Source organism: Rhinolophus ferrumequinum, chromosome 18 (assembly GCF_004115265.2).
Source record: "Rhinolophus ferrumequinum isolate MPI-CBG mRhiFer1 chromosome 18, mRhiFer1_v1.p, whole genome shotgun sequence".
Lineage (NCBI taxonomy): Eukaryota > Metazoa > Chordata > Mammalia > Chiroptera > Rhinolophidae > Rhinolophus > Rhinolophus ferrumequinum.
This window is the reverse complement of record NC_046301.1, coordinates 33108938-33130064: the sequence shown is the minus strand read 5'-3', so window position 1 is coordinate 33130064 and position 21127 is coordinate 33108938. Positions and strand designations below refer to the sequence as shown.

Here is a 21127-nt window from a genome sequence, read left to right as displayed (position 1 = left end):
CCGCTGCCTCCAGCTTTTCCTACCCTCCCCCAGTCGGAGAGCCTTCAGGGGACCAGACCCGCAAGTTTGCGAACGTTCCCTTCCCAGGCAAAGAACCCCAGATACTGAACGAGGGAACTGGGCTCTGAACACCACGCGGAGAAACCCAGTGAAGTGGAGACAAACTGCTTTAGCTTCGGTCGTTGGAAACTAAGGCAGAAATCTAAATGCCTTTCGAATTTTGTGCACATTTCCCTTTTTCTTTCCCTCTCTTCTTACAGTTTCTTGTTCTCTTAATTTCCCTTCTGAATTTCTTGATTTTTAGAGTTTTTAGGCCACCAGAGTCCCTGAGAAGAGAGGAGATGTCACTTCTAGGTCGTCATCCCGTCCTGGTCAGAGGAAGACCAAGTTCAAATTGGCAACCTAATCCATTGCCATGGTCTCCTGGGTTTCTCTGGTCAGCCTCTTGCATTTGGTGCTCTTAAAGTCAGGTGTGGTGTCACCGGCCACACGTAGTAGCAGAAACAATGGCAGAGTGTGGCAGAGGAGAAGTACACGAATACAGTGCTGCTTTCTTAACTTAGATCTTTTTTAACTTTTATTTTTAATTTAAATGTGTTTTTCCAGGACCCATCAGCTCCAAGTCAAGTAGTTGTTTCAATCTAGTTGTGGAGGGCGCAGCTCACAGTTACCCATGTGGGGATGGAACTGGCAACCTTGTTGTTAAGTGCACCATGCTCTAACCAACTGAGCTAACCGGCTGCCCAGTAACTTAGTTTTCACTTGTCTGTCAGTGTTGTTTGTCACCACTGAGTTAGATAATAAGTAACTGTACGGAAAAAAATGTGGGGGCACAGGGACTTCCTAGTTGGCTCTTAGGAAAATATCATAGTCTTTCCCTCGCCCACTGCAATGATTGTAAAATGAACTAATTTACCCTGGTAGGGTTAAAAATCCCATTAAATGACCACTCAGTTAGCTGCCTCCAGGTTTGGAATAGTGCTCCAGGGAAAATTAGGGTCCAGAGAACTTAGATTAACCAGAACTTCAGGATATGCATCTGAGGCTCCCAGAAATCCCCCTCCACGCCCAAAGTGGGAGAGGGCGCAACAGGGATGACTAGGGCTTCAGGGACTTTTTAATACCATTTGTCCTTACTGCCCACCTGGAGTCAGTGCCCTGTGCAGCTGACTGTCCAAAGGAGATAGAGGTAGGGTCCTACTCCTTAATTCTTCTTGCTCAGGCTCAGCATCAGGACAGCAAAGAAAAGGGAAAGGGGAAAGTAGATAGACAATGGGGAGGTCTTTGTAAGAAAGGAAAAAGAAAAAGAAGTTTCTCAAGCAACTCCCAAACTACAATGGCCTCCCCACACAGTCTTCTTCCTTGCTTTCTGGCTTTGCCGGTTCTGTCTCACCTCTCCTACCTTCTACAAATGCCTCAAATCCAAAATCTAAAGCATTTTCTCAAGAGTCTAAGTAAGCAGTCACCAGACAGCCTCGCTGTAGAGAGTATGAAGTCCATGACACCAAGAAGCAACCAGTGAAGGGCTGGGAGGTGGAAGTGAAAGTAACACTGTTTGGGAGATGGGACTCCTGGAGTTTCACTTCCAAAAGTGGAGACAGGGGTTTCCAGAGCCCTGCACTCCATCCTCCCTCAGCTTAGAGGTGGGTGGTCCCTTTTGCACACTGGACAAACTCTGGCCCTGACAAGTAGAGAAATGGCTGACGTGGTGATTGGAATTTAGGAACCAACTTAAATCCTCTTCTAGGTCTCCCCAGGCTTCTAAGCCTCAGGATGAAGGGGTAGGGGGAGATTTGGGCTCAGTTTAGATATTAGTGGTAGGTATGAGCAGAAACTCAAGTCCAGTGAATCTGAATTTAAATCTTTTCTATCTTGGTGTGTTGGGGCAATAAAAGTGACACTGCAGGACACATGTGTGGTATATGCTGGGCTCTTCTGGTTAAGAGAGTCCTGGTAACTTTGACTTTGCCATGGATATTTTGAAGGAACAGGTATAAAGGCATTACAGCTTAAAAGCTTCAAGTACTTAGAATCGGATTTCCCATCACATGTATGACCATCTAGGAGTATATGTTAGAGGCTCATGGAAGACAGCTCCACTCTCTCTTCAAGGTCACCAGGAGACCTGGCCCAAGTTGCAGGACCCCTCAGTGCATCATCAACTCCCAGGATGGTTGCTAGAAGCACAGATCTGAGGAGGCCTGGAGTTTGTTTGGATGGATGAATCTATGGCTCTGGTCAGGTCCCTCCTCTGCAGCTTGGTTTCCTTGCACACACATGGGGTTTAGAAATACCTTCCTTACAGTTGGTGAAGATTAAACAATATGCAGCCTGTAAAATGCTTGACACTTAATAGGCTCTCATTAAAAGTTAGTTCCTTCCTCCATAACCTGGAGGTAGGGGGCAGGCAGATTTTATTACTCTTCTTTTCTTCATGGAAGAATTGAAGTAGGGTCCTGGGGGAGTATCAGAGGGGCACCTTTAATTTCCCCTGGCTTCTCAGATTGAAGCCCCAGGGCCAATGGCTTCAGTTCTGCTAAGGTGGCAGACTTGAAGTCCCCTCTCAGCCCCTGCAGTGCCCTCTAGCAGCCCAGGCACAGGCCAGGTCGGAGGTGTCTAGTGCACCATTCTCCGCCCAGTCCACTGTAACTGGACGTTGAGAATCTGCTTGCCTTAGGTCCTCCCTGTCACAGATTCAGGAGCCAATGACTGTAGTGCACTCGACAGCCAAAGAGCAAGGGACTCTTGGTTTGAGGAATGGTGGCTTTCCTGAGCTAGCGTTGATGCTTTCTTCTCTGCTCTTGAAGTGTTCCTTATGCCCTCCTCCGTGCATGGTCCTAACTGTCCCTACCCACCGCACCCCCAGGTTTAAGGAGCAGCCCCGAATTCTCAGAGCTGCTGCATGGCGGCCAGAGGAGGAAGTGGAGAGCATTGCGCTCTGCTGCCTCGGAGTGTCTTAGTACCCAGATGCTACCTGTTGGGCCTGGTGCTCCTGAAAGGAAGGTTGGAGGTGGTGCTTATTATGTAGACCAGGCCCTGAGCCTTGCTCAAGGTCAAGAGCAAGGCCTTATTCTTTTAAAAATTGCTGATCTAGCCTCACACAATTACTAAAATTCAGAACAGTCCCCAAATCCTTTCTTCCCCCCACAAGCCCCCTCCACCCTCTTGAAGGGCCAGGGCTAAGACCTCCTTCATACCTGAGCGCCCCCAGCCAGCAGCCATGACCGGCACCACCATACTTAGGGTCTGGAGAGGGATCCCAGGAGAGGAGAAAAGAAGAAGGAAGCCAACAACCCCTCACCATAAGCAAGTAGTCCGTGTCCCTACCACCGGGGGAAAGCAGACGATCTGGAGCGGTCGCGGGAGGGCTGGCTTGGCGCATGGAAGTATTTAGCAGGTTCAGTGGTATTACTACCTAACAGGGTGTGAAAAGTAATATGAATGTGAAATACTGTGGGAAAATGGAGAGTTTCCAAAGCAGGCAGCGAGGCCCCTCCGTTGCCTACTTTGGAAGGCCCAGAGTCCCTGCTGCCCCTTGCCTGGCGCCAGGAGGCGCTGCTACTGGCCTGGAACCGTAGGCAGCAGGCGGGGAGGGATTAGGGGTAGGGGCTGGTGCTGGCAGAGATGACGGGAGAGAAAGGTGGGAACCAAACTGGCAGCAAACGGGAGAAACCTCCGTAATCTCCTGTCCGCTCCTCCCACCTGGCTGCAGAGACTGACACCAGGCGGCTTCGTCCAACTTCACCACCTCCCCCCTAAACGTACAGAGAAAAGCTTAGAGTCAAAAAACAGACAACGATCATGTTGTACATTATACTGAAAACAATACTTTACTAAGTTTATGAAACAATCTGTCAATCCACTGGGTAAAAATAAAGGAGGTATACGGATGCTTTCTGCAGGAAGTGGAAGTGGAGGTGAAATGACAAGATCCTAGTTGAAAATTTCTCCAGCCGATTCTAGATCCAGAGCGCACCAACCCGACAAGCATTCCCACACTGTGCAATACAGACGAAGACCCACTCCTTTCTGTCTAACAATAATCCCCATCCCCAAAACACACAGGGATTCGAACTTTTCCACCTCCCGGGCCTCAGCAATTCCTAATTGCCAAACCACAGGCCAGCAACAGGGGGAGCCAGACCGCAGGCCGCGCCCCCGCGCTAAGTTGGTATCCCCGCGACTTCTCCTCGGGCGAGAGCAGGGCCCTCCAGACAGGCACTAGAAAAGGCCTGGGGCCTGGTTCTCCCCGGTATATCGTAGAACTACACCTCAACCCCCATCCCACCCAGCCCTGAGCTGAGTTCTGAACCTTCGTCAGCTTTCCCAGATGTGAACGAGCTTTGCGACCACCAAGTGAGGAACTCCGCACACAGGACCGGAATGGCTGGAGTAAGCACTGGTGGCCACGGAAGCCTAGGTGCGAATGCCTCTCTTTGGGATAGGTGTCACTGCATTTGTTCGGCGCGTTTGCAGTTTGGAAACACTTATACCCACTTCTCACATCTCTCTGCTTTCAGGGCCTCGTGCAAAGCTGCAGAGGTGGCCTCCATCTTTAGAACATTTCCCTAGACCAAACTGCATGGGAGCAGCGGGTGATGGTGCAGTTGGCAGCAGATGGTACCAGGTTTGGAAACACACCCCCACGGCATATTACGTATTCGAATTCACATAATCGTAAATCAAAGCTCCAGGACCAGCTTTTGCGACGGGCGCTGACGATTGAGAAAAGGAGGGAGTGTGCGTTTGTGTGTGTGTGTGTGTGTGTGTGTGTGTGTGTGTGTGTGTGTGTGTGTGGTGCGTGCAGGCAAGAAGGACAGAAGCAAAGGCTTCCACTGCGGAAGGGTGGGGAAGGACGGGGACGTGGGGGCTGCGTCCGTCTGAATAAAGCCCTCGCGAGTCTTGAGTCTCCAGCTTCTGGCCTCTAGGCCTGAGCCTCGCCAGTCGCGCCCCGCGCTCCTCCTAGCTCGGATCGCAAAGGAGAGACTGCGTGGTTTGAGCTGGAGTGCGCACCCGCGGCCCCGCACTTTGCCAGTCCCGCTTGTGCCCCGGCCTCCTCCACGGCCGCCAGCGGCCAGACCCGGGCTCGCCGCAGCCCCTTCTCGGGCTCCGCGCGCCTCCCAGCCTCGGGTCTGGCGGCGGCTTTGCCGGCCTTGCCCAGTGGGCTCACGTCCTCCCCGCGCCCTCCCTCATGTCCTCCGGGGCCCGCGTCCCAGCCCGCGCGGTTGCCGGGGGCACGCGAGGCGAGGCGTGGGGCCTTTTCTGCGACCCTGGACTCTTCTTGGGGCGAGGTCCGGAAGCTGAGATTCCGCTGGGAGGAAAGGGGAAGTCGAAACCTCTGAAAAGAAAGGAAATGGCTTCATTCGTGGCCAAACGCTGAGCGCGGGGCCGGGGTGCACGGAGCCCGAGGCCTGGCCCGGAGGTTCATCCGAAGCCTGCTTGACTCGGGCCCAAGCAGCCTGCGTCTCTCTCCCTCCTTTCTTCCTTCCTTCTCCCCCGCCCCTTGTCCCCTTGTTTCTCCTTTAGTTTTCACATGTGTTTTAAAATTTCATATGTGGGCACGTTTAAAAAGCAATTTCGCATTTTAAAGTCGGCAGCAGCAGAAGGAGAATTACAAATCGGATTGGATTTAATTAGCTGGTAATGCTCCTCTCATGCCCCCATAATTAAACAGAGATTCTAGTGGTGCTTCAGGGCCCACAAGTGATTATTACAAGCATATTTTACATTTACATTAAAATGCTGTCCCGGGGGTGTAATCCAAGATCTGGCACCATTCAAACCTGAGTACTGAGGCCAGAACACTGCTCCCCAGCCTTGGAAAGACGGCTTGTGGGGGCCGTTGTTTAGTTTCCGTGGCTGATTTTTGTGCGGTTCTGTTTTCGAGGAGTAAGGAAAGACAACTGATGGCTCTCGAGGCCTCTTTGTATCCGGCCAGGGCTCTTTCAGCCTCAGACTCCACCGAGACCCACGCCAAAATAACAATTAAAAAAAATTTAAGTGTGAATTTATGCAAAACCTAGAGCCACTTTTGTGGTTCCCCACTACACACAGAGAGGCACATCCAGCCCAAGCGTTATCTTTAGCCCTGACAGCAGACCGACTGGTTGTCCTGCGGGCGGACTCTGTTACTCTGTAGAGATCCAGAGGCCAGGTTTGGTGACCTCGCAATCTCTCTCCTCTTGCACTCTCTTTTCCCCATTTCATCTTTCTGTCGCCGAGATCTACGAACCTCTCTTCCTCTGCGATTCCCTGTGAATCGTCGCTAGTCCCCTAGCCCGGCCCAGGGACGCTGCCTGCCCGATTCGCTCACCTTGGGAGCCCGTTGTCCTACTTGTCCCCGTCCCGCCTCCACTGCCTGACAATTTCCAGGCTCTACGCGAAGCGCGTGTCCATGTTGTCACCAGATTCATGAGCGCTTTTGATGAGAGCTGCTTCCCTTTTAGAAACACATTCCTTCTCCCCAAGAGAGAAGAATCTATTCTCCTGGACTGCCTTGAACACACACACACACACACACACACACACACACACACACACACACACACACAGAGCTTAAACACACACACAGACAGGGAAAAGTTTCTGTGGTGTGAAACATCAGCCTCTAATAGCAGTCTTGAAGTCCAATAAAGACTTTCAGGAAATAGAGATAGGCCTGCTCAATTAACCGACCCCCAGATTGTCATTTCAGGGGCTACCTTTTCTCCCATTGGCTCTCTACTTCATTTTTTCCTTCAAAACTTTCTACCACAACATCCTCCTTACTTATGCCCTTATCTTTCTTAAACAAGCAACTCCTGGAAATAACTACCTAAGGAGAGGAGAGGAATCCCCCTCCTGGTTTCATTAATTAGTGGCAAACGCTGGTCAAGTACAAGGAGCATCTCTGAGTCTGAGTCTTCTCACCTGTAAAGAAGAGGTTACAACAGATAAACTCTAAAGATGCATTTCCACTCTTAAATGCAGGACTTTTAAGACAAAATTTTCTTCTGTGTTTCTGAATGATTAAAGATACATATATACATTTCAGTAATGTTCTGTACCAAGATGCAGATGAAGAGGACATTTTAAACTTCTGATAGTGCCATCTCAGGCTGGTTCCTCCTAAAGCAGCCTTTCTGTCTGAGCACAGAAAGAGCCCCCCAGGGGGGAGTCTCCTGAACACAGCCATCATTTAAGTCCACTTATCGTCACATGATTCATTAGGACCCATAATCCTCATTTGACCATACACCACCACTGAAACCCCATAAAACTGTCCAAGAAGCTGGCCAAAATATGCATGCATTAATTAGTTAGAGGGCCTTTGGGGTCTAGTTTGATGAACAGCTACAAGGCTGCAGTGGGCAGAGGGTTTGGGATTTTTTTTTACCTACCAATGCCCGAGGGTCCTACCAGGACATCAGTCGAACACAGGGAGTGATCTGACAGCTAACTCCCTTTGGAGGTTGGCCTAACCACAGTAATGAAGGCTAAAACCTGGCAGTGGGTCCATAAGAGGGATGGGCAAGAATTCATTCAAAGGAGGAAAAGAGAATCAGCAATGAGTTGTGTTACTGCATCTAGTATTATTATGAGAGCGGGGCAGGGAGTTGCCCAAAGAGAAAGAACAGAACTTTCTGGTATTAATAGAAGGCAAGAATACTGAGCAACCCTCTCCCTGAACACACACACACACACACACACACACACACACACACACACACACACACACAAATGACTATAGTTTATCAAGAAGCTGAAAATGCTTCCAACCCATTTACAAGGATAAGGGGAAGACTTGCTGAGGAGGAACGTGGGCTTGAGCCAATTTAGCAACCACAATTCTGGCCAGGTACCAGGAAATCACAGAACACCCCAGATCACAGAACTGGCCCCATCTTTGGCAGGGGGCCCTGTGCTTGGCACTTTCCCACAAGGCGTTTTTTCTTCTCCATGCACATTGAACCCTTACCCAGAGGACTGTCAGGGTCACTCACTGTCGAGCAGGAAGACCCTTTAGCCTCTTTAAGGGCTGCACTGATGTAATTGAAGGTGCCACCTGCTCTGTATAGGGAGCAATCAACTCTGGCTTTACCTTGTCTCTTGTTGAATTGCAAAGGACAAATGCCTGAGGTCTGTTAAGTCTACATACATTTACTTATTACACTGCAGAATTTATCTTAGTTGTTTTGTAATACATGTGCATTTTCCAATCCCTTCCCGCTCAATTTATAACCCATACAAAATATCTACAGGTTAGAACATGGCAAAAATCCTCTTATAGTAGGAGAAATTTTATTTTTTACTTATTTGATGTATAATGTCATCCTTTTAAATTTGAGTCGGGGTGACACACCAAAAAATAAGGAACGACCTTCTTACAGTTCCAGAATTTGATAACCTCCCTGTTTCTGCTTGTTTTTCTTCCTTTCTTCTCTCGCTTCTTATTCTTTGGACTCAGCCACAGGGGAAAGACATCCAGTTTGGAGTCTTAGGGATGGTTTATTCTGCATGTGCCCCACCTTTTCTTTCCTGAGTATTTTAAATTAGACTCAGGAGGCATCTCATCCTGATGCGTCAGAATCAGGAGACCAGATTGTGAGCCTAAGTTCTCCAATGCTTCCAGGGATACCCCCCCCCCCAATCCTGATCAGCAGAACAGACACAAGTGGAATAACTTGCCTCATTCTAGATCCACAGAGATTATATTCCCATTTGCTTTCCTATGCATTAGGAAGATCTGGAAGGATGTGCAAGAAAAAAAATAACAATGGGAGAAGCAAATAGATACATATTGAAAGACAGACTATTCACATGCACATTTTGCATATTTTTGAACCTTAACAATATACTGGCTAGTCACTGGAAATTAATATAGTCAGGATCTATATGGCAGCTGCTAGATGCTAAATATATTTAGACATAATACCACATATCAAAGAAGAGGGTCTAGAAGACATCCACTGAGAATTTGGGACTGAAATACAGTAATGAACTTTCTGTTCTGCTCAATGGATTGTAAGTTGGAAATCTGGCTAGAGAAGAATATTGTTCATGCAGAAGTATAAAACTTTAGGTGAGGCAAAATGCACACTAGTCAAACGCTCCTCTCCATCTGGGAATAGGAAGTTTGAAGCCATTTGCTCTTCCAGTTACATCGTGTCAGTGGACACACACTTGCATCAGTGGCCGGGCCCTCAGTCCTAAATGGAAAGGCTAAGCCAGAACACAACTGAAAAAGGATTGACATTTCCTAATAGGTGTTCAAAAATGGACAATTTCTTGTACAAGGAGGACAAGACCCTTCCCTAGAAATGGCTGCCTCTTAGTCCAGTCCCCCTCCATGCAATCTACCCCTCTCAGAGTGGGCTGAACACCGTACCCTAGAATGTCTACCTCTTTTCCTGGCTTTAACCAGGTGCAAAAGTTCTTGTCAGGCAAATTCTACACAGGAAACTTAGTATTTTAAGGCAAAAAAAAAAAAAACCCAAAAATGAGAGTAAAAATTTCCTTAGCGATGTTAACTCAGAAACAAAGGGGATCAACTAAGCAGCGAGTCGAACAATAGACCCACTCCACCCCCAGGTTATTAAATGTTCCCTGGATGCCAAAAAATCCTTTAAGTTAGAACTGCTGTGCTCTTTTAAAAATATGCAAATAAACAACTCCACCCCACCAGGGGACGCAGCTGTTCAGCTCACACTAGTGTTTATATCTCCTGCAGCTTTTCCTGTTGCATAGTCCCTGCTAGTAAACAACTTAGACCGCTCCATGACAAAGGTCAAATTGCAAAATGAAAGGGACTTTTAAATATTCTTACTTAAAGGTATGATGTATAGAAAACCACATGGGGAATAATAATCCCTGCTCTGCCAACTTGTGTTAATAAACAAATCCTCCCTGGCACACAAAATTAGATCGCCTTTTCCCATAAAAACAGGTGGTTAGCTGTGTGATTTCCAAAGAGGCACACTCAGGAGAGATTCCAGAAGAGGGAACAGGAGAAAGAATAGGCCAATGGTTGTGAGACTCAAAAAGGTGGCATTTGAAAGAAACATTGGGGTAGGAGGGAAAAGGCAGTTGAAAAGCCCTTGGTTTCCCCAGCTGTTTGCAGAAGTTGGAACATACGGTACTAGGGTTTTCTAGAGATGAGAAGGTATAGAAAGTAAAATTATGCCCCATCCCAGGGCATGATTTCCCCCAAATAAAGATACATCTTCAGGATGGAGAGAGACCTTTTCTCCTTCCAAAGGAAATGAGCAGAGGTCACTTAGAACCAATTCTCTTCATTTAGTAAAAATAAAAGTGATTGTGGCAGCAGCAGCAGGAGTCAAGGTGTTTGTGCTAAAAAACTTCAAGATCGGGCCTGGACGGCAGTAGGAATATCCAAACGGGTTCTTCATATTTCAGGTTTTATAGACAGTCTTTTCCCTAAAGGATATACTTTCATTAGGTCATAAATGCACCAACAGATGAGAGAGGGAAAGAAAGGTGTGTGCTGGGTGTGTGTGTGCGTGTGTGTGCACGCGCGCCCGGCAGGAAAGCATGGGTTATGCGGGTTAGTTAGGCTGTGGTGGGAGTTGGGGGTCCCAGCGCCGAGTGTGTGCGCCCCACCCCCGCCAAAGCAGAGGTCAGGGACGCCCAGTTGAGGCCGCCCTGGGTGAGGCTTCCCAGGGCTTCTGCTTGGCTTTTTTAGTTCCTAACGTTTCCCTTGGGTTCCATCGAATCTCCTAACTGCCTAAAGTCCAAAGGCCACAAGGGGGGAGGGGAAAGGGGAAAAACGTGTTTTTTCAAGACAGTTTGTTAAAAATTACACTCAGTCAGTTTATTAGTTGGGGCTTCAGTACCTGTTCGTAGGTGGCAGAAAAATGGGTTGTCTGGTGACTTTCACTTGCCGCTGGACCTCGATTCCGGGACGGGAGAGGTGTACCTCCCCCAACACCCAAGGAGAGCGACTTGGTGCCCTGAGAAGTGAATGCCCGCCTCCCTGTTCCAGGCAGGAGAGGACTTTGCAGACAGAGAATCGCCCTGTCTCCACTAGCCACGTTGTCTTCCAGCGCATTTTTCAAAGTGAGTCGGAGTTATGCAACCAGCATCATTAGATGCCTGTATCGAGTCCCGGAGATTGTTTAAATCCACAGCATTGATTTCACTCTTAGAAACCGGTAGCAGTTTTGAAATTATTGTAAAACACCACTCGGAAGATAAATTGTCTGTCTAGGCCAGATTAGCAAGACACGCGCGCATACTCTATGCTTAAAACACACCCTGAAACGCGGAGAAAATGTTTCAGTGGGGATCTAACTGCGAGAGAGCAAAATTGGAGCAATAATTATTTCCCTCTCTTTTGATTTCCTGCTTCTAAAGAAAGCATTGGTATCAAGGACGAGTTAGGTAATGTAAACTAAAAGGCAAGCAGGTCGCTGCCATTTAAACCCAATCACAGTTCGTAGTTCAAGGAAAACTGCCTTTAATTGACACTGTGTATATTCCTCTGCTCCTCTCGGGCTGCCCAGGCAGGGACGCCCCCAGGAGTATTTATTTCTAAGGCTTTTGGAAACAAAACAACTAACCCGGTCTGCTGTGTAAGAGAGCGCTCCAAGATGGACTGCCGGAGAAAGGCTTTTTGACCCCAGTGGAAATTAGTCATATTGACAGACGCCCAGGGAAGGTAAATTACCCCGCGCGCTGACGTTACGCAGAAGCGCGCCCAGTTGCGACTCGGCCGCGGCGCCGAGGGGGCCGGAGGCTCCCAGTTCGTTTCTCCTGATCCCTACAAAGCCTCACTTTGCTTCTGTAGGGCCTGGGGTTTCCAAGGGAAAGCGACAGAGAGCGGTTTAAAAAAAAGGGGGTGGGGGAAGGTGCTAGAGAGGAGAAGGGCAAGAGAAAACCCAAAAAGTGAAGGGAAAGAGAAATGCTGTGCGCCGTGGCGCGGGCAAGCTGGAGGACCGCAGAGAAAACGCGCAAAGTCCGAAGGGGAGGGCGAGTGGGAGGAGGCAGGCAGCGAGAGGACCGCGAAGCTCCCGGCTCCCGGGTCCGCCACTTGGGAGGTCCCGGCCCCAAAGCAGGCCGGGCCAAACTTCCCCCCGGGAGGCTCGCGGCTCGGGCGGGGTCACAATTACACCTCGGCTCCAGGCGAAGACTTAAAAACCGAGTGGCGGGGGCTGCAGTCTGGAAGCCAGGGCCTGCGGTCATCAGAGGGGGGCCGGGCCCGTGCACAGGAACATTTTACAAGGCATGTGGGTACAAGGAAAAAAAAAATAAAAATAAACCACTTTCATCCAGCGTGGGCAGTGAAAATAAAGCCGTCTTTTAGAGGGGGCGAGCGGGAGTTTTGAAATTCAGCGTGTGTTTTGCTTTTATAAAGTTTTGCGGTTTTACCTGATAACCTAGGGGGAAATTGCCGGGGAAATAACCGCTAGAATTTTTTTCCGGGATATTGCTGTCATAAGCGTTCACAGGTTTGTCCCAAACCAGCTTGTGTCCCAGGACTGCCAGCAACTGCACACATCCGTATAGATCATTATACAGACGGGTGTGTGTGTGGGGGGGAGAATACTTGCATGACCGGATTACTGTTGACATAAAATAGGATCTAGAGGTACCACCCCTTTCTTTATAGAACTGAGTCTTTCAACAGAGTCTGCCGCGCGGGCAGAATGGAACTCGTCAAAAGTGTTGCATCTAATTTTACCAGAGATTGGACCGGAAATCTTCTCTAAGAGTAACCAGCGTGGGTGCAAAAGACCCGGGTCAGGGCGCAAAGACGAGGCGAAATTCGCCTGGCGGCTGCAGTGTGGACATCCAACGAAACCCGGCCCTTGGCTTAAAGGAAGGGACCCGACAGCTGGCCCGGCCCACAAGGTGGAGCAGGCAGCGACTCCCGCCAGCGCAGGGCCCGGACTGGGGAGGCGGCTAGGTCTTCCCGGACCTGGGGCCTAGAGTCTGCGCTATTTGTAGCCCCTCTCTTGGTTCCCTAGAGGCTATTCTGTAACCCGAACGGAGGCTCTCCTAACTACCCTCAGTCGCGGGTGGGGGTTGAGGGGGTGGGATTAGACAGCCTGCTGCACGGGTATTTTGAAGGGAAAAAATTGCTTATGTTTAAATTAAACCAAAACTTGCTATCTCTAGGTTTCTGTCCTTCATTCTTTTTCTCTTTCGCCCTCCCTCCCAGGCTCGTGGGAACACGCCAAGTTCCAGTTAAGAGGACCCTGGGGGAATAATGGGTGGGATCTAGAAATCCGAGCAGAATCAGGGTGCCGTGCACTTCCTTTCCGCCTTTCATCCCCTCTCTCTAGGCCACTGCTGCTCCCCGGGAGCCGGCCTGGACACCCTTGGGAAGAAAAGGGAGGAGGGAAGGAATCTCCGTTCCCTCCAAGGAGGCAGGGACACGGGGCATTTGTTTATTTTTAAAATAAAGGTTTAAAATGAGTCCAATTGTTTCTACAACGGAGTTTGCAACCGGATGTGTGTCCAGGAATGCGAAACTTGGGACCCACACTGGCGAATGTTTATTATGTAGAAGGCGGGTCGCTCTGCGCCCCCTCTCACCTTGGAGCTGTCCCAGTCCAGCTTCCCGGCTTGGGCCGCAGCCGGGACCTCCGCCGCCTCCCTTCTCCCCATCCTGAATCAGCGGGGCCCCTGCGGGCGAAGAGGCCCCAGCAAACAGTCCTCAAGCCTCTTCTTAGGCTTTGCTCTGTCTCTCAGAATTGCTCAGGTTTGTGGGACGGCGCCCGGCTGGGGAAAACTAGGAAGGGAAGAGGGAGCCAGGCCCGGGTACTCTGTGCTTCCGCCTTACGTTCCCTCCCCGCCGCGTGTCCCTCCCTGCTCTCCCTACCGGAGTGTTCCGCGGTGCGATCCACCCCAGCTGCCTGAGGGACTCCAAGTTGCCCCCACATTCCAGACGCCGCGCCCCTACCCACCGGATTGCCTTCGGGGCCCCTCGGTGCTGCGTCGACGGCGCGGAGCTGTGGCCCGGCGAACAAGAACCACCAGGCCCGCCAGGTCTACGCTCTTAGCGGTCGGGTAGCCCTGCGGGTCGAAGATGCTCAGAGGAGGAGGAAGTGCAAAGAAAAAATAGGAAGCGGGGGAAAAAAAAACAACTAACATACACACACACACACACACACACACACACGCACGCAAAACCAACTTTGGGGTTGGACCTTTTCAATTTCACACGACGCGACCTGGAGTATCTGGAGAAGGTTTTTTGAAGACGTTTAGGAGGGAGGGTGAGTTTTCTGCTGAGAAACTCAATCTGCCATACAGTAGCGGCCCCATCTGGGATCTGTCACTGCTGACAGCACCACAGGGCACAGCCGTGATCTTCTGCACAGCCTGCACTCCCCGAAATACCCTCCTTAATCAAAGGATGTCTGCTCGCGCGATCTCAGCTGAACACGCCGGCGAATTCCACCCCCCGGCCCGCCCCCTCCCCACGGACACAGTCATAGCCCCTCTCATCTTCCCAGCACATTAATTAAAAGCGGAAAAGAGACCGAGGCTGATGTCATTGCTCTCAGAAGATCATAAACGGTAAAAGAGTCATCCTGTGAGAATCCCTGAAAATGACTTTAATGAATAATTTCAGAGACAGTTATGGCTTTGGGTGATTACTGAGCGAGAATATGAAAACCAGATTTGCAAAGCGAAGGCGATGGTCCGGCGGCCTGGCCGCCACTTTCTCCCATTAAAACCGCACCAGCTTTCCTTCATCGCCAAGCTCTAGCTACAGACTTAAGTTGCATTTTCTTCTTTAAAAATAAAAGCAACAAAAGCATTTTCCCTGCGTTTATGCCTTATGCTAAAGACTGAAATGTCAGCCCAAGACAATAGCAACAATCCACTTTAAATAGAAGGCAATCATGCCCTGGCCTCAGTGGCCATTGGCTTCCATCTTTTCACCAAGGAGGTATTTACTGCCATCTTAATTTAGAATGATGTCTTTTTGGCATCTTCTCTAGGCTCTGTACTTAATGAAGGTTGAAAACTCTCTCTGCTCCTGAGTAAGTCCACTGTTTGTTCTAAATCCTTTTGGATGGTGGAACAGCAAACAAGCGTGCAGCAAATGACCCCACCTCTCACAGAAGAATCTACAGGTCTCCCTAACTCTTTAGTTCTTGTTCATCAATTGATAGAAAGATGATTTGGTGCTACAATAAGGAATGCTATTTTGAACACTCCATCTGGTCACAGGGAAGCATCAGGTTGGGTCTGGTTGATTCATGATTTGTTGTGCATTAAATGTACTACTTCAGAAAACTGGGTAGTTATTTGGGGAGAGGGCTGGTGAGTACCCTGTGATCCTTTATATTAACAGTTTTGCTGCCTGCAAGAGTCTCCTTTGCTTGGGAATATAAAATGGGATTCTCTGGGCCTCTGGCCCATGTTCCATCTAACTCAAGTAAAAGTTCATTTATGCTACCGGCAAGAAAGTATTAGGGGCAAAAGCAATGTGGGTTTTTTGTTGTTGGTTTTGTTTGATTTTGAGTGGTCTGAATGATTCAGAAAACTGCCTATTAGCCTGAGCAGACTCCATCACTAAGGAAGATCTTGGAGAAACCACTTGCCAGCACTGTGAGAAACTTTGTGCAGCCATTGCTTGCCCCTCCCCCCTCTAGTAACAGTTTCTTCCTCCTCCAATCAGTAAGGATTTAGTGTCTAAAAGCCTCACTCTCTATTCCTAGCCCCCAAAGACTCCCCCCATTTCAATATTCCCTTCACCCCCTGCTGGGGATAGAGGTGGGTGGAAGTCCCACCAAGCTCTCTCAAATGTGACATTTTCATTGACTTAGGAGGAAATGATCCCTTTCCGCTCCAGATTACATGAAGACACTTTGGAGTTTGGTTTATTGATTTGCCTCAAAGAATTGAGAAGGGGTGAACATTTGGGAAATTTTCTCAATTGGATTCCCTGTTTGTTTTTGATAACCTTGGCCCTCCAAATAGACCTTCTTGTTACTACACTCAAATCATAGGCCATGACTTCTTTTCTCTCTAGCTAAATTCACTGTAGTCTCTGACTAAACACTCGGCTTGGGCTTTGCAGCCTGTGTGGAAATAAATAGCACATCCTGGGTATGCTTTGAGTCCTTGCACTGCCCAATTAAATCGAGGTGTAGGACTGATCAATGATATGGCCAATTCTCTCCCTGGAGAGACTGTATATAATGCAGGCCTTGATAAAGCCACCCCCAAAGCATCCAATGTTTCGAATTGACAGTGGAGAGAGTGCCAAGGGTGAGAGACGGCTGTAGTGGATATGTGTAGCCTCAGGCTGTGGTTCCCAAATCCCCTGGGGGAGCTTTTGAAACCTGTAGACTTTGGGTCTCCTCCCTGACCTGCTGAATCAGAATTTCTGGTGAAGGTGGGGGTGAAATAAGGGCTGAATTTATATTCTTTTCAAGTTCTTCAGGAATTTTGGATAAGTAGCTACGTAGGTATGGGAAGCTCCAACCTAAATGGTTCTGGAATTGGATTTATTCCAGTGACCAGGATAGAGCCCCAGGGTGCCAGCCTTTGATGTCTGGAAGATATATTTGTTGTCCAGAAATTATACAAACATACCTAGACTCTGGCTGGGCATTGAGACATGGTAAGGAACAAAGCTGCCGCCTGTCATCCTTGCCCTTGAGAGGTGTTAGTGTTTGTGCCAAGGGCAACTCTGGAGGGGAAAAGGGCGGGGAGGCAGAAGAGGGTCTAGCGCCTTTGCTCCTTAGATCCATTAGGTGCTAATAGCAGGTGCAAAGACCGGGGCTTGGAGAGACATCCCGTTCTGTAATCAGCGTCGCCCTGCCACTCCACTAGCCAGAAACTCCCACTGTTTTGACCCACGGGCTATAGCCTCCAAGCATGTGCCAGTGCCGGAAGGGCAGCCCTAAGAGCAGCCTGGATCCGTAAGAGCCGCCCTCCTCCTCCGGGCTGGCTTGGGTACCACAGCACGGCCAGCCGCTGTTAGTGTAGGAGAGCAGCACGCTGCCACAGGGATAGCAGACAAGTGTCCACCGGTCAGGGCCGGATGTGGGAGGTTTTTCTAGGCGGAATGCACCAGACCAGAGACTTGGAAAATTTTGAAGTGGGGAGGATGACAGTAGAAAGGTTAACCGGCCCCGCTTCACCTTAAACAAGAAAAACAAAAATGTCCTCTGGGCTAAAAATACAAATTTAGAAAGTCCCTATGCTCAGGCGGGCGGCGAGTTCCAGCTGCCGGCCTGGCCCAGGGAAGACTTGGCCGCGCGGCCGCCGATTACACCCAGCTTGGCTGGGATGGCTCCGAGCCGTCTGCCCTGACGTCAGCGAGGCTCCGGGCCGCGCCGCCGCGAGATAGGCAGCGCGGCCGGGCGCGGGCGCGGCGCTAATCACTCCCAGATGTCCCTAATAGCGGAGATAAAGACCGACGGAGCGGCCGGGAATAAATTTGTAATCAGGGCTCTACCATCTGATCATCAAAGCGGCCCAAATGCCCGGAGAATTTGAAGGGAATGTGTGTGTAGGGGGGTCGTGTTTAGGGGAGAGGCGGGGGCGAGCTCCTCGAAGGGAACTGACTCGGGTAAGCGAGACCAGGGAGAGAAGTCTAACTTCTGTGCGCGTGCTAAGTCAGATACCGGGTGCACTCTAACGTCCACGAGCCCTCCTGGCCGAAGCCGCTGGGCTGTTACAAGCCAATTAGACTCTGGCAGACAGTTGCTGTGAGCGAAGTACGCGTTGCGCAGCGTCTGGATAGTCAAGCGGCCGGCTCAGCGTTGTCCGGCCCCCGGAAATGTGGGATTCGTTTCCTCTCCTGGAGTTGCCCCCCTCCTTACCTCCCCTTTCTAAACAGTGAAAAAAATTCTTCGTCCTCCTACCCCCCCACCCCGCCCCGACCTAAATTCTACAGCATGGCTGAGCTCAAGCCGGGGTCCTGGGCCCCAGCCTGAGGGCGGCTCCAGCGTCCTTCTCTTCGACGGATCGGTGGGCTCCTACAGGCCGGGAGTCCGGTGCGTCCCGGAGATTCGGTAGTGCCCCCTCCTCGCTCAGGGATCTGAATCACAGGAGTTGGGCCGGGTGGAGGGAATGGGTTTCCTTAGCCCAAAAGATCCAGCAAAGACCGGGAGTACCCAGATTCATCCCTCTGCGGGGCATACGCCACAGCTTCCTTTCCAGTCATCTCCGCTTGGCATCTACCACCAGTCCCTTCTCCAAATCCAGGCACGTGGGTGGGACTGGCGGGTAGGGAGAACGCACGGCAACTGGAAGAGAAAACCGCCAGCCGCTGGCGCAGCGTTAGACACAGCGTTTCCTTAAAGCTACACAAATAACAGGTTTCCCGCGCTTTGCAGACCCGCAGCGCAAAAGCAGTCCCTGCTATTCTGGCATCCTTTGCCCAGTTTACTGTTCCCTGCACACACACCTCAAGCCCTCGCAAGTGGCTCGGTTCTCTCTGCAAAGGTAATCTCGGAAGCAGGCCTCCTTCTGCTCCCTGTGACTTTGCACTTGAGCTCACGCTCACCCTCGGCACCCCTTCCTGTGAAATCCGCGTGCACACAACATACTCACCCTCCTGCTACCTTAACAACGGGGTGAGATACCGGCTCTGCGATCCTCACCACCGGAGGGCGGGTAGCAGAGGCCTAGGTGATGGAAAAGCGACCGAGCCACTCCCCACCCCTGAGTCGTGCATATTAGCTTTCCTGGGGGCTGGGAAGCTGCCCTCTCTGGAGCCACTGCTGCACCCACCTCATTGCAGAGGATCAGGCTGCCTGGTCCTGCGACACCTGAGGAGGGCAGCCTAGGCCGGGAGGTCCACCCTTCCCAGGTTCCTGGCCTACTGGCTATCTCGCTTGGAGGCTGGAACTTCCCCCGGAGGAGGCCCCGGGAATTTAGAAGATAAGAAGAACCTCAGGTGATCTTGCTGTTATCTTCTGGGTCTCCTGGCCTGAAAAGCTCTTAAAACTACCGTCAGTGGCCTGGCTGGGGGCGAAAGTCCTGGAAAACCTTCACTGGGAGCTGGACGTGTGCTCAAGTCATTCTGTTGAGTTTTCCAAATTACTTCCCAAGAAGTTGAGAATGGGTCAGTAGGAAACACACACACACACACACACACACACGCACGCACAGCGGCGGAGCACTCGCCCCGCCGGTGCTCCAGGGTTATCAGGCGCTGGGCCTGCGCGGCGGTCTGGGGCCGAGCCCTGACAGCCAGATCTACCATCAATTTACCTTCCGCCGCCCCAGCTTCCCATTTAGCTTTTAACGTCAAATCCTGCATTTTTGTCGGCTCCGGCCTGTCTAGAAAGCTTGTGATTTCGCTGCAGGAGTGATTGCTTTTAACAAAATGGCAGCAACCACATTATCCGAGCAATTAAAACAGAGACCTTTTAGCCGGTCCCGCAAGGCAGGAGCTTGGAAACTGCTTCTTTTTTTTTTTAAAGTAAAAAAAGAAAGGGAGTTAAAAGAGAAAGAAATGTGTGCAGGAGAAAAGAATGGAAGCGAAGAAGAAACTCACTTCCCTGGGACATGACAACGTGAGACAGGGACGTTGGGTGGTTGAAGTGACGCATAATCTGGGGTGTCTTGCCAGTGGAAGTGTCCCACCACTTAGGGTTCACGTTGGGTTAGGAGCTTCAGGCCCCTGGGGTGTCAGGTCTGCTGGATGTCTGGCCTTGGGGTTCCTGGCGGGTTGGAATGTCGAGGTAGTTGAGGTGTAGGGGGCTGGTGTTGCTGGGCCCGAGGAAGCCGCGCGGCAGGCAGGAGAGGAGAGGAGAGGAGAGGAGAGGAGGCGGGCAGAGCCTGGCCCAGGCCAGACAAAGAGGCCCGGTTTCTGGAGCGCGGGTTTAAAAGCATGTGTAGTAGCGAGCTGCCCCTTAGCGACGGTGCTGCCAGAGTCTTTTGGTTCTCCTCTGCTGATGTTTAATAAACCACAAAAAAAGTGTTAAACCAGCAGAAATGCGTTAAGGACCAGACGGGGAAGAAGACAGCTATCCAAGGCAAGCACAGGCACACATGCATGTTGAAGGTAACTCCTCTCTGGCTCCTGTTTTGAAAACCTCACCGCTTCCACCTCCACTCACTACACTACTTCGGCAAATGCTTTTCATCCGCCCCTACGATTTGGTGTCTTTCTCTTGAACGGATTAAAGTAAAGACGCAAAAGGCGGCAGGAGGCAGGAGAGGGAGGGAGCCACTCGGTCAAACCGACAGGGATCCCGAGAGTAATAGAAAATCAGGGCGCGCCTTCCCCCCCATTGGTATAAACAAAGGCAAGTGTCTGTAAACACAGCCCCGCGCCCACCACGTCGGCCCAGCGCCCGCTGACCCGAGGGGAGAAAGTTCAGATCGCTTTGGCCGAGTTGTTCTAACCCCTCGCCCTCCCGTTGTCAGCTGCCCGCAGAAGAGACCTGCAGAGCCACTCGCTTGTGTCTCCCCCGGCACTTGCGAATTAGCAGGCGGCAGGCGGCAGAGCTCAGAGTGGGCATCCGCCAGGCGTGGGAACCGCTGGGATATCGGGGGAGGGTCTGTGACCGAAGCCGAGGTGCGAACATCACCCCGAGGATGGGTTCCAAGATGGAAACCCTCTGGCAAGCCTCCCTAACACCAGATTTATATACATGGCGTTTCATGAAACAAAGCGCTTTTTAATACGTTTCACCTTTCTTCCCTCTCTCCTCCTCACTCCTGAATCCCTCCCCTCTTTTCCCCCCTCCCTGGCTTGGTCCTTTCTGGCGCTTCAGTCTCTCTGGTTCCTAGAGCAGAGATTTTCGGGCTCTAGCCAAGCCCGAGGGCTAAGGAGGCCTCAGGGACTTCCTTCCGGGATGTGCTGGGACTCCGCGAGACCAAACCTCCGACGGGGTGAAGTCCCAGGCGGCTGGTAGCCGGGGGAGGAAGCCGCTTGCTCGGCTGGCTTGCGGCCGGGAAGACTTCAGACACCGCACAGTTAATATTGAGTTCCCTGTAACTCCTTGTAAATCTAACCCCCCCAACCTCTTTAAATCCTTGGTCGTGTTCGAGATTTCTTACTTGACGTTACCTAAGTTCCTTATTACCTAATGAAGGACTTTTTTCAAAGGCTCGCCCTCTCCCCCGGCCTGCTCGGATGAGAATCCTCCCTCCCCCAGGGAGACTACAAGCAAAAACTTCCTCTTTTCCTTTCCTTTTTTTTCTT

The 21127-nt window shown here is 50.7% G+C and overlaps 1 protein-coding gene across 3 annotated transcripts; it reads right to left on the bottom strand.

Annotated features, from left to right (window-relative positions):
* Positions 1-4772: 4772 nt before the first annotated feature.
* On the bottom strand, positions 4773-14029 carry LOC117038349 (circumsporozoite protein-like). Of its 3 annotated transcripts, none has more exons than XR_004425660.1 (2): positions 13908-14029; positions 4773-5338 (listed from the first exon to the last, which is right to left on the bottom strand). XR_004425660.1 is itself a non-coding variant. In XM_033135286.1 (2 exons), the coding sequence occupies exons 1-2, from the start codon at positions 13606-13608 to the stop codon at positions 4925-4927; spliced, it is 486 nt and encodes a 161-aa protein (XP_032991177.1). In that variant the 5' UTR covers positions 13609-13614; the 3' UTR covers positions 4773-4924. The 3 variants fall into 3 exon arrangements, 1 of the variants encoding a protein (XP_032991177.1); XR_004425659.1 differs by lacking the exon at positions 13908-14029 and adding an exon at positions 6314-6473; XM_033135286.1 differs by lacking the exon at positions 13908-14029 and adding an exon at positions 13537-13614.
* Between the last annotated feature and the right edge of the window lie 7098 nt (positions 14030-21127).